Raw genomic sequence first — 12,312 nt, 5'->3', positions numbered from 1 at the left:
CCCCCCCCCCCCCTCCCCCCCCCCCCTCCCTAACGTCAGATTGGACTCAAACTCGTGAAAGTTGAAATAAGAAACTTTATTGACAGAAAAACATAAAAATATTTTACAAACAGACGAAAACAATAAAAGTGGAGCAGCTTCACTTCTGGAACGTCGAGAGGAGATGAGCCTTGAACGCTGCAACACAGGAAACACATCGTTAGGACTACAGCTCCCAGCAGCCCCTGCTCTCACACTACAACTCCCAGCAGCCCCTGCTTTCACACTACAACTCCCAGCAGCCCCTGCTCTCACACTACAACTCCCAGCAGCCCCTGCTTTCAGACTACAACTCCCAGCAGCCCCTGCTCTCAGACTACAACTCCCAGCAGCCCCTGCTCTCACACTACAGCTCCCAGCAGCCCCTGCTCTCACACTACAGCTCCCAGCAGCCCCTGCTCTCAGACTACAGCTCCCAGCAGCCCCTGCTCTCACACTACAGCTCCCAGCAGCCCCTGTTCTCAGACTACAACTCCCAGCAGCCCCTGCTCTCACACTACAACTCCCAGCAGCCCCTGCTCTCACACTACAGCTCCCAGCAGCCCCTGCTCTCACACTACAACTCCCAGCAGCCCCTGCTCTCACACTCCCAGCAGCCCCTGCTCTCACACTACAGCTCCCAGCAGCCCCTGCTCTCACACTACAACTCCCAGCAGCCCCTGCTCTCACACTACAGCTCCCAGCAGCCCCTGCTCTCACACTACAACTCCCAGCAGCCCCTGCTCTCACACTCCCAGCAGCCCCTGCTCTCACACTACAGCTCCCAGCAGCCCCTGCTCTCACACTACAGCTCCCAGCAGCCCCTGCTCTCACACTCCAGCTCCAGCAGCCCCTGCTCTCACACTACAGCTCCCAGCAGCCCCTGCTCTCAGACTACAGCTCCCAGCAGCCCCTGCTCTCACACTACAGCTCCCAGCAGCCCCTGCTCTCACACTACAACTCCCAGCAGCCCCTGCTCTCACACTACAGCTCCCAGCAGCCCCTGCTCTCACACTCCCAGCAGCCCCTGCTCTCACACTACAGCTCCCAGCAGCCCCTGCTCTCACACTACAACTCCCAGCAGCCCCTGCTCTCACACTACAGCTCCCAGCAGCCCCTGCTCTCACACTACAACTCCCAGCAGCCCTGCTCTCACACTCCCAGCAGCCCCTGCTCTCACACTACAGCTCCCAGCAGCCCCTGCTCTCACACTACAGCTCCCAGCAGCCCCTGCTCTCACACTCCCAGCAGCCCCTGCTCTCACACTACAGCTCCCAGCAGCCCCTGCTCTCAGACTACAGCTCCCAGCAGCCCCTGCTCTCAGACTACAGCTCCCAGCAGCCCCTGCTCTCAGACTACAGCTCCCAGCAGCCCCTGCTCTCACACTACAGCTCCCAGCAGCCCCTGCTCTCACACTACAGCTCCCAGCAGCCCCTGCTCTCAGACTACAGCTCCCAGCAGCCCCTGCTCTCACTACAGCTCCCAGAAGCCCCTGCTCTCACACTACAACTCCCAGCAGCCCCTGCTCTCACACTACAGCTCCCAGCAGCCCCTGCTCTCAGACTACAGCTCCCAGCAGCCCCTGCTCTCACACTACAGCTCCCAGAAGCCCCTGCTCTCACACTACAACTACAACTCCCAGCAGCCCCTGCTCTCACACTACAGCTCCCAGCAGCCCCTGCTCCTGATCAGTCAGCTGACCACCGATCATGTCTCACCTTCCTGGTTGCTCCACAGCTCGGCCGCCGTCGTGTTCAGAGGACTCTCGTTGTTCGGTTCTGTCAACAAAACATCTGGATGAGTTTCAGGGTTCAGATCCAGATCACCCAGGGGTGCCCCCATAGACCCTATAGAGGGGCCACCCCATCCATAGACCCTATAGAGGGGGGCCACCCATAGACCCTATAGAGGGGCCACCCCATCCATAGACCCTATAGAGTGGCCACCCATAGACCCTATAGAGGGGCCACCCCATCCATAGACCCTATAGAGAGGGGCCCCCCATAGACCCTATAGAGAGGGGCCACCCATAGACCCTATAGGGGTGCCCCCATAGACCCTATAGAGAGGGGCCCCCCATAGACCCTATAGAGAGGCCACCCATAGACCCTATAGAGGTGCCACCCATAGACCCTATAGAGGGGCCACCCATAGACCCTATAGAGGGGCCACCCATAGACCCTATAGAGGGGGCCCCCATCCATAGACCCTATAGAGGGGTGCCCCCATAGACCCTATAGAGGGGGGGGGACCCATAGACCCTATAGAGGGGTGCCCCCATAGACCCTATAGAGGGGGGGGGACCCATAGACCCTATAGAGGGGTGCCCCCATTGACCCCATAGAGGGTTATATACTGGTTGTACTGGTTATACTGGTTATACTGGTGTTATACTGGTTATACTGGTGTTATACTGGTTATACTGGTTATACTGGTTATACTGGTTATATACTGGTTATACTGGTTATATACTGGTTATACTGGTTATAAACTGGTTATACTGGTTATATACTGGTTATACTGGTTATAAACTGGTTATACTGGTTATATACTGGTTATATACTGGTTATAAACTGGTTATACTGGTTATATACTGGTTGTACTGGTTATATACTGGTTATACTGGTTATATACTGGTTATATACTGGTTATACTGGTTATATACTGGTTGTACTGGTTATATACTGGTTATACTGGTTATATACTGGTTATATACTGGTTATATACTGGTTATATACTGGTTATACTGGTTATATACTGGTTATATACTGGTTATACTGGTTATACTGGTTATATACTGGTTATACTGGTTATATACTGGTTATATACTGGTTATACTGGTTATACTGGTTATACTGGTTATATACTGGTTATATACTGGTTATATACTGGTTATATACTGGTTATACTGGTTATATACTGGTTATATACTGGTTATATACTGGTTATATACTGGTTATATACTGGTTATACTGGTTATATACTGGTTATACTGGTTATATACTGGTTATATACTGGTTATACTGGTTATATACTGGTTATATACTGGTTATATACTGGTTATACTGGTTATATACTGGTTATATACTGGTTATACTGGTTATACTGGTTATACTGGTTATACTGGTGTTATACTGGTTATACTGGTGTTATACTGGTTATACTGGTTATATACTGGTTATACTGGTTATATACTGGTTATACTGGTTATACTGGTTATACTGGTTATATACTGGTTATATACTGGTTATACTGGTTATATACTGGTTATATACTGGTTATACTGGTTATACTGGTTATACTGGTGTTATACTGGTTATACTGGTTATACTGGTTATAAACTGGTTATACTGGTTATATACTGGTTATATACTGGTTATACTGGTTATACTGGTGTTATACTGGTTATAACTGGTTGTACTGGTTATATACTGGTTGTACTGGTTATATACTGGTTGTACTGGTTATACTGGTTATATACTGGTTATATACTGGTTATACTGGTTATACTGGTTATATACTGGTTATACTGGTTATACTGGTTATATACTGGTTATACTGGTTATAAACTGGTTATACTGGTTATATACTGGTTATACTGGTTATAAACTGGTTATACTGGTTATATACTGGTTGTACTGGTTATAAACTGGTTATATACTGGTTGTACTGGTTATGTACTGGTTATACTGGTTATATACTGGTTATGTACTGGTTATACTGGTTATGTACTGGTTATACTGGTTGTACTGGTTATACTGGTGTTATACTGGTTGTCGTGGTTACCTCCCAGCAGGCTCTGGATGGACAGCAGGATGGAGCGGACGTCGTACAGAGCGGACCACTTGTCCTTCAGGATGTCGAGGCAGATGAATCCTTGCTCGTCGACGTTGGGATGAAAACACGGAGACACGAACTTCACCCGAGGAGCCTGGTAGGGGTACGCCGCCGGGAAGTCCAGAGCCAGCCGGAACCGCAGACCCTCGTACACCTGGGGGGGGGGGGGGGGGGGGGGGGTCAGAGAGCAGAGGTCAGGGGTCAGAGAGCAGAGAGCAGGGGTCAGAGAGCAGAGGGATGGGTCAATAATCAATAATTAGAGGAAGGTAAGGGGGAGGAAAGGAAATGAGGAAGGGAGGAAGGATGGAGGAAAGGAAATAAGGAAGGGAGGAAAGGAAATAAGGATGGAGGAAAGAAGTAAGTAAGGAAGGAAGGTAGGAGGGAGGGAAGAAGGATGGAGGAAAGGAAATAAGGAAGGGAGGAAGGATGGGAGGAAAGGAAATAAGGAAGGGAGGAAGGATGGGAGGAAAGGAAATAAGGAAGGGAGGGAGGATGGGAGGAAAGGAAATAAGGAAGGGAGGAAGGATGGGAGGAAAGGAAATCAGGAAGGGAGGAAGGATGGGAGGGAAGGAAATAAGGAAGGGAGGAAAGGAAATCAGGAAGGGAGGAAGGATGGCAGGGAAGGAAATAAGGAAGGGAGGAAGGATGGGAGGAAAGGAAATAAGGAAGGGAGGAAGGATGGGAGGAAAGGAAATCAGGAAGGGAGGAAGGATGGGAGGAAAGGAAATAAGGAAGGGAGGAAGGTAGCTCTATAGACCACATAGAGGACGTACCGTGCCCTGAGCTCCGTCGATGGTTCCGATCCACTTGAAGAGATTATCAGACTCTGGAAACGCTGAGATCCCTTTATCACCTGACATCTGCACACAGGTCACATGATCACCTCGCTGCTCTCTCATTGGTTACACAGGTCACATGATCACCTCGCTGCTCTCTCATTGGTTACACAGGTCACATGATCACAGCCCTGCTCTCTCATTGGTTACACAGGTCACATGATCACCTCGCTGCTCTCTCATTGGCTACACAGGTCACATGATCACCTCGCTGCTCTCTCATTGGTTTAATTACTGATCAATAAACAAGAAACTCACCATCAGAGTCATCAGCTCCTGCTGCAACCTGAGAGACAGACAGGTGAGAGACAGACAGGTGAGAGACAGACAGGTGAGAGACAGACAGGTGAGAGACAGACAGGTGAGAGACAGACAGGTGAGAGACAGACAGGTGAGAGACAGACAGGTGAGAGACAGACAGACAGGTGACAGACAGACAGGTGAGAGACAGACAGACAGGTGACAGACAGACAGGTGAGAGACAGACAGACAGGTGAGAGACAGACAGGTGAGAGACAGACAGACAGGTGAGAGACAGACAGACAGGTGAGAGACAGACAGGTGAGAGACAGACAGACAGGTGAGAGACAGACAGACAGGTGAGACAGACAGGTGAGAGAGAGACAGACAGGTGAGAGAGGGACAGGTGAGAGAGAGACAGACAGGTGAGAGACAGACAGGTGAGAGACAGACAGGTGAGAGACAGACAGACAGGTGAGAGACAGACAGGTGAGAGACAGACAGGTGAGAGAGAGACAGGTGAGACAGACAGGTGAGAGAGAGACAGACAGGTGAGAGAGAGACAGGTGAGATACAGACAGACAGGTGAGAGAGGGACAGGTGAGAAAGAGACAGACAGGTGAGAGACAGACAGGTGAGAGACAGACAGGTGAGAGACAGACAGGTGAAACAAGGCGGTTGCTCATTGGTCAGACAGGAACAGGAAGTCCCACCTTTTAGAGACGGATCCTCGGGCTGAGCTGCCGTTTGATTCGCTGCCTTTCAGAGCAGCTGACGAGGCGGCAGGGTCCAAGTTCTGAGAGGCCATGATGCTGAGAACATAGAACATAGAACATAGAACATGTTACATTGATGCTGAGAACATAGAACATAGAACATGTTACATTGATGCTGAGAACTAGGCATGAATAATCGATAATTGATCGTTAAAGATGTTTCTGGATCAAACTGGTTTCCAGTAGAAGTTGTGTTGACACGTTTCACCAGCAGGAGGCGACACAGCTACCGGCTCAGCTACCGGCACAGCTACCGGCTCAGCTAACGGCTCAGCTACCGGCTCAGCTACCGGCACAGCTACCGGCTCAGCTAACGGCTCAGCTACCGGCACAGCTAACGGCACAGCTACCGGCACAGCTACCGGCACAGCTACCGACTCAGCTAACGGCACAGCTAACGACACAGCTACCGGCTCAGCTACCGGCACAGCTAACGACACAGCTAACGGCACAGCTAACGGCACAGCTAACGGCTCAGCTAACGGCTCAGCTAACGGCTCAGCTAACGGCACAGCTAACGGCTCAGCTAACGGCTCAGCTAACGGCACAGCTACCGGCTCAGCTAACGACACAGCTAACGGCTCAGCTAACGGCTCAGCTAACGACACAGCTAACGGCACAGCTACCTTCCAGCTGCCATAGATATCAACCCTAAACACAAGTGTGCTGTGGGAACTTTTCACACTAAAATAAAAAGCTTGGCCAGGCAGCCCAGGACACTAGAGACCAGAGACACACCAGAGACACACCAGGGACACACCAGGGACACATCAGAGACCAGAGACATACCAGGGACACACCAGGGACACACCAGGGACACACCAGGGACACATCAGAGACCAGAGACACACCAGGGACACATCAGAGACACATCAGAGACCAGAGACACACTAGAGACACACTAGAGACACCAGAGACACATCAGAGACACACCAGAGACACACCAGAGACACATCAGAGACACATCAGAGACACTAGAGACACTAGAGACACTAGAGACACACCAGAGACACACTAGAGACACATCAGAGACACATCAGAGACACACTAGAGACACCAGAGACACACCAGAGACACACCAGAGACACACCAGACACAGAGACACACTAGAGACACTAGAGACACACCAGAGACACACTAGAGACACTAGAGACACACCAGAGACACACTAGAGACACTAGAGACACATCAGAGACACACCAGAGACACATCAGAGACCAGAGACACACCAGAGACACACCAGAGACACACCAGAGACACACCAGAGACACACTAGAGACACACTAGAGACATCAGAGACACTAGAGACACACTAGAGACACACCAGAGACACCAGAGACACACCAGAGACACACCAGAGACACACCAGAGACACACTAGAGACACACCAGAGACACACCAGAGACACACCAGAGACACACTAGAGACACACTAGAGACACACCAGAGACACACCAGAGACACTAGAGACACACCAGAGACACACCAGAGACACACTAGAGACACAACAGAGACACAACAGAGACATCAGAGACACACCAGAGACACACCAGAGACACACCAGAGACACACTAGAGACACACTAGAGACACACCAGAGACACACCAGAGACACACCAGAGACACACTAGAGACACACCAGAGACACTAGAGACACACCAGAGACACACCAGAGACACTAGAGACACACCAGAGACACACCAGAGACACTAGAGACACACCAGAGACACTAGAGACACTAGAGACACATCAGAGACACACCAGAGACACTAGAGACACACCAGAGACACTAGAGACACTAGAGACACATCAGAGACACACCAGAGACACACTAGAGACACATCAGAGACACACCAGAGACACACCAGAGACACACTAGAGACACACCAGAGACACTAGAGACACACTAGAGACACTAGAGACACACCAGAGACACTAGAGACACATCAGAGACACACCAGAGACACACCAGAGACACACCAGAGACACAATAGAGACACACCAGAGACACTAGAGACACCAGAGACACACCAGAGACACACCAGAGACACACTAGAGACACACCAGAGACACACTAGAGACACACCAGAGACACTAGAGACACACCAGAGACACACTAGAGACACACCAGAGACACTAGAGACACACCAGAGACACACCAGAGACACCAGAGACACACCAGAGACACACCAGAGACACAATAGAGACACACCAGAGACACTAGAGACACCAGAGACACACCAGAGACACACCAGAGACACACTAGAGACACACTAGAGACACACCAGAGACACACCAGAGACACCAGAGACACACCAGAGACACACCAGAGACACAATAGAGACACACCAGAGACACTAGAGACACCAGAGACACACCAGAGACACACCAGAGACACATCAGAGACACACCAGAGACACATCAGAGACACTAGAGACACACCAGAGACACATCAGAGACACACTAGAGACACTAGAGACACACTAGAGACACACCAGAGACACATCAGAGACACACTAGAGACACACCAGAGACACTAGAGACACACCAGAGACACACCAGAGACACACCAGAGACACACCAGAGACACATCAGAGACACACTAGAGACACACCAGAGACACTAGAGACACACCAGAGACACATCAGAGACACACCAGAGACACCAGAGACACATCGGTCCTACGGTGAGCTAACTGCTGCTAACTGTTAGCGGTGTACCGGGCCGAACAGTCCGGTTAGTTACCGGTACCGGAGCATTAGCTGTTAGCATGTTATTACCGGACTCACCGGGTTATGTGTCCGGTAATCAGCGGGTTGTGTGTCCGGTAATCAGCGGGTTGTGTGTCCGGTAATCAGCGGGTTGTGTGTCCGGTAATCAGCGGGTTGTGTGTCCGGTAATCAGCTGGACTCACCGTGTTATGTGTCCGGTAGTCTCCGGTAATCAGCGTCTTTCTGTCGGATTCAAACTTTTTCTTTCCCGCCCCTTTTTTAAACTGCCGCTGACTCACTCTCTCAGCCAATCAGCGCCCGACCTTCAAAAACAAACCGATCTCCGCGAACCAATCAGAAGGCCGCACACTGCGATAGCAGCGAGGTGATTGGACAGGAGGAACTTCCGGAGATACAGACTGAACGTAACGTAACGTGACGTCAGAGTCGAGCCAAACATTCAAAATGTTGATAGTGACGTCATTCCTCACACAGTTTATAATATATAAACCTTAGGCTGTGTCCCAATTTGGTCCAAATTGCGAGGCTGCATCCTCGAAGTGCGCATTTCGAGGCCGATTACGTCACAACGCCGCGCGAAGGCTGTCCCAATTCGAAGAGTCCTTCAAATGCAGCCTTGAAATGCGGCCTTCTTTTCCCTCTTTTTCGAGGATGCATCGCTACTATCCTTCGCGGCCTCCCAAATCCCAAGATCCTTTGCGCGGCGCTGTTCAGTGCCGCGAAAACACAACAATGGCGACACCAACAGGTGAAGACTTTTCATTCAAGTGTAAGTATTGGTTTGTTTTATTTAATTATTTTTACTTATTACTACTTATACTTTTATACTTTTAGTAATTACTTATATTTTATTACTTGACTTATATCTTATATATATATATATATAAATGGACTAAGATGAACAAATTTAGATTTTAATGAAGAGCTACGTTTGGGATTATCACTATTATATGTTATACTTCATTATTATCATTATTATGATAATTTTTTGCTATATTAGAACCCTTTTGTCTGTTGACATAGTAAAAAAAAACATGTTTTACATTACATTTTGTTTTATTTTTGTTTTAGGGAGCAAGGAGCAAACCGAGCTCCTGATTAAACAAAGAGGGGAAAATGACCATCTACTCACGGGGGGCAAAAACTCTGCCACTGCGAGATGGAGGTAAGGCTGATGTCCATTTTTGTACATCTTTGCATCCCTGTGTTGATGTGATCTTGTGTTTACCTTTTCTCTTGCTTCCCTCTGTGTTTAGAGCAATACTGGAAAAGACTGGGCTGGAGGGGAAGGTCCAGCCCCACCAGGCCAAAAAAAATGGGACAATTTAAAAAAATATATATATAAAGTAGGTAGCCTACAGGTTTGGATTAGTTTTACTGTTACTAAATACTTTTGCTGAAAATTGCTGACATGATTGATTTCCACTGCCTTAGGATTGCAAATATCCAGGGACAGGGGAGGGGGCCAGCGGCAAGCCCACTGCTGGCACTTGGCCGTGGTTTGTCCTCATGGATGAGGTACTGGGGCAGAGGCCATCTATTGCCCCCCCCTGTCCTCATTGCCTCCATCCGTGAGGACACACCAGGGCCAAGTGCCGCAGTGGGTGAGCAGGAGAGTGAAGAGGAGGAGGAGGAGGAGGAGGAGGAGGACCAGCCAGGGCCCAGGAGGAAGAGGAGGAGGGAGGATGACCTCCTTGACCTCATAAAGGAGGACATGAGAAGGCAAAATGAGGCAGAGGAGAGGAGGGAGCAGGAGGGGAAAGACAGGATGGAGAGGCTCTTCTCTCTCCTGGAAAAAGTAATAGAAAAATAAATATACATCTATATAGATGTGTTTAATTTGATTTTATTTATGAACTGTGTTTATTTATGATTTTTCTTTATTTTTTATTTGATTGTGAAGATTTTGATGTTTTATGTTGTTATTAAATAAAAAATATTGTTCATTGTTACACGTTGTCTATTCCATTTAGTATTTACAACTTCAGTACAATTTATAACAGGGTTGCATAAAGTGCTACTGTTCAGGAAGAACAAGGGATTAAATATTTTCTTTTATTATCAAGTGATGAAACATTTTACTATTTACAAAAATTATATCAGAAATAACTATTTACAGATTATTATTATTTTATTATTCTTTCTCTTGTGTGTTTTCCTTCTTTCTTTCTTTCTTTCTTTCTTGTGTGTTTTCCTTCTTTCTTCTTCTTTCTTTCTTTCTTTCTTTCTTTCTTGTGTGTTTTCCTTCTTTCTTCTCCTTTCCTTTATTCTTCTCCTTTCTTCTCTCTTATAATTTTGTCAGCTTTTTCACCGTCTTTTCGGTCGAGACGTCTTTCTCGTCTTATGGGCGGGAACAGCTGGTGACGCAACCAGGAAATGCCTCGAAGGCTAGACCGTCTCATTACACAACGGTTGATGCATCCTTCGGAGGTTCCTCAAGGCTGCATCCTTCGAAGGCCGCAAAGGCCGCGTCCTTCGAGGATGCAGCCTCGCAGTTGGGTCCAAATTGAGACACAGCCTTAGTGTGAGGAAACTAAGGCTGGGTTTAAATCATTATATTTGCATTATTAGCAGTAGTCATTTAACTTCCGGTGCAGAAGGGGGCGCTAGCGTGCTAACAGCCAGCTGCTAACCGCAGTAATAGAAGCAGAAGAAGAAGAGCTATCCGCAGTGCTTCCGGTCTCGCGCCAGGCAGAAAGATGAACGCGCCTCCCGCTTTTGAGTCTTTTCTGTTGTTTGAAGGAGAGAAAAAAATCAGCATCACGAAAGATACTAAAGTTCCTAATGCGTGTTTATTTACTCTGAATAAGGAGGACCACACGCTGGGCAACATCATCAGAGCGTAAGTTACTATCATATATATAATATAATATAATATATACTCTAAGTACGCGCTGGGAAACAACATCAGAGTAAGATTTAATATATAAATGGATTTTACTTTCCTAGTTTTTAATCAAAGTGCTTTTACATGTTCTCACTAATAAGAAGCTCAACATTCACACTGACGGCGCAGCAGCAGTTTGGGGTTAAATGTCTTCCTGTGGACGACCTGCTGATCCACAGCTGCTCCTACATGCTAATATATAGGCTAACCCTAGCTAACGGGCTAATACAGAGCTAACATGCTAACAGCTGTGTCTCTGTTGCAGTCAGCTGTTGAAGGATCCTCAGGTTCTGTTTGCTGGTTATAAAGTTCCTCATCCTCTAGAACACAAGATCGTCATCAGAGTCCAGACCACACCTGACTACAGTCCTCAGGTAACCTGTCCTCACTGTCCTCACCTGACTACACACCTGTCCTCACCTGACTACACACCTGTCCTCACCGTCCTCACCTGACTACACACCTGTCCTCACCTGACTACACACCTGTCCTCACTGGACTACACACCTGTCCTCACTGTCCTCACCCGACTACACACCTGTCCTCACTGTCCTCACCCGACTACACACCTGTCCTCACTGTCCTCACCCGACTACACACCTGTCCTCACACCTGTCCTCACCTGTCCTCACCGGACTACACACCTGTCCTCACCTGACTACACACCTGTCCTCACTGTCCTCACCCGACTACACACCTGTCCTCACCCGACTACACACCTGTCCTCACCCGACTACACACCTGTCCTCACCCGACTACACACCTGTCCTCACTGTCCTCACCCGACTACACACCTGTCCTCACACCTGTCCTCACCGGACTACACACCTGTCCTCACCTGACTACACACCTGTCCTCACTGTCCTCACCTGACTACACACCTGTCCTCACCCGACTACACACCTGTCCTCACCTGACTACACACCTGTCCTCACCCGACTACACACCTGTCCTCACCCGACTACACACCTGTCCTCACCCGACTACA

The 12,312-nt window shown here is 48.7% G+C and overlaps 3 protein-coding genes across 5 annotated transcripts in view; 2 read left to right on the top strand and 1 right to left on the bottom strand.

Annotated features, from left to right (window-relative positions):
* The window catches only part of zgc:109913 (regulator of G-protein signaling 9-binding protein), a 2,481-nt gene extending 2,411 nt beyond the window's left edge, over positions 1-70 (top strand). Inside the window, 1 exon segment of the mRNA XM_053315676.1 lies at positions 62-70. Coding sequence (XP_053171651.1) covers positions 62-70 — 9 coding nt within the window.
* On the bottom strand, positions 62-8,678 carry ube2c (ubiquitin-conjugating enzyme E2C). 3 transcript variants are annotated; one of them, XM_053315925.1, is made up of 7 exons: positions 8,620-8,678; positions 5,645-5,743; positions 4,950-4,977; positions 4,629-4,715; positions 3,805-4,009; positions 1,737-1,796; positions 62-177 (listed from the first exon to the last, which is right to left on the bottom strand). In XM_053315925.1, the coding sequence occupies exons 2-7, from the start codon at positions 5,737-5,739 to the stop codon at positions 140-142; spliced, it is 513 nt and encodes a 170-aa protein (XP_053171900.1). In that variant the 5' UTR covers positions 5,740-5,743; positions 8,620-8,678; the 3' UTR covers positions 62-139. The 3 variants fall into 3 exon arrangements, with proteins under 3 accessions (XP_053171900.1, XP_053171902.1, XP_053171901.1); XM_053315927.1 differs by lacking the exon at positions 8,620-8,678 and adding an exon at positions 8,495-8,613; XM_053315926.1 differs by lacking the exon at positions 8,620-8,678 and adding an exon at positions 8,519-8,611 and having other exon boundaries at positions 5,645-5,744.
* Positions 8,679-11,026: 2,348 nt separating this feature from the next.
* polr2j (RNA polymerase II subunit J) overlaps positions 11,027-12,312 on the top strand; it is a 2,157-nt gene continuing 871 nt past the window's right edge. The window contains exons 1-2 of the mRNA XM_053316109.1: positions 11,027-11,279; positions 11,590-11,698. Coding sequence (XP_053172084.1) covers positions 11,137-11,279; positions 11,590-11,698 — 252 coding nt within the window. The 5' untranslated portion in view covers positions 11,027-11,136. The remainder of the gene's footprint in view (positions 11,280-11,589; positions 11,699-12,312) is intronic.

The sequence above is a fragment of the Scomber japonicus genome, chromosome 3, assembly GCF_027409825.1.
Source record: "Scomber japonicus isolate fScoJap1 chromosome 3, fScoJap1.pri, whole genome shotgun sequence".
Lineage (NCBI taxonomy): Eukaryota > Metazoa > Chordata > Actinopteri > Scombriformes > Scombridae > Scomber > Scomber japonicus.
This window is presented reverse-complemented; position numbering and strand designations above follow the sequence as displayed.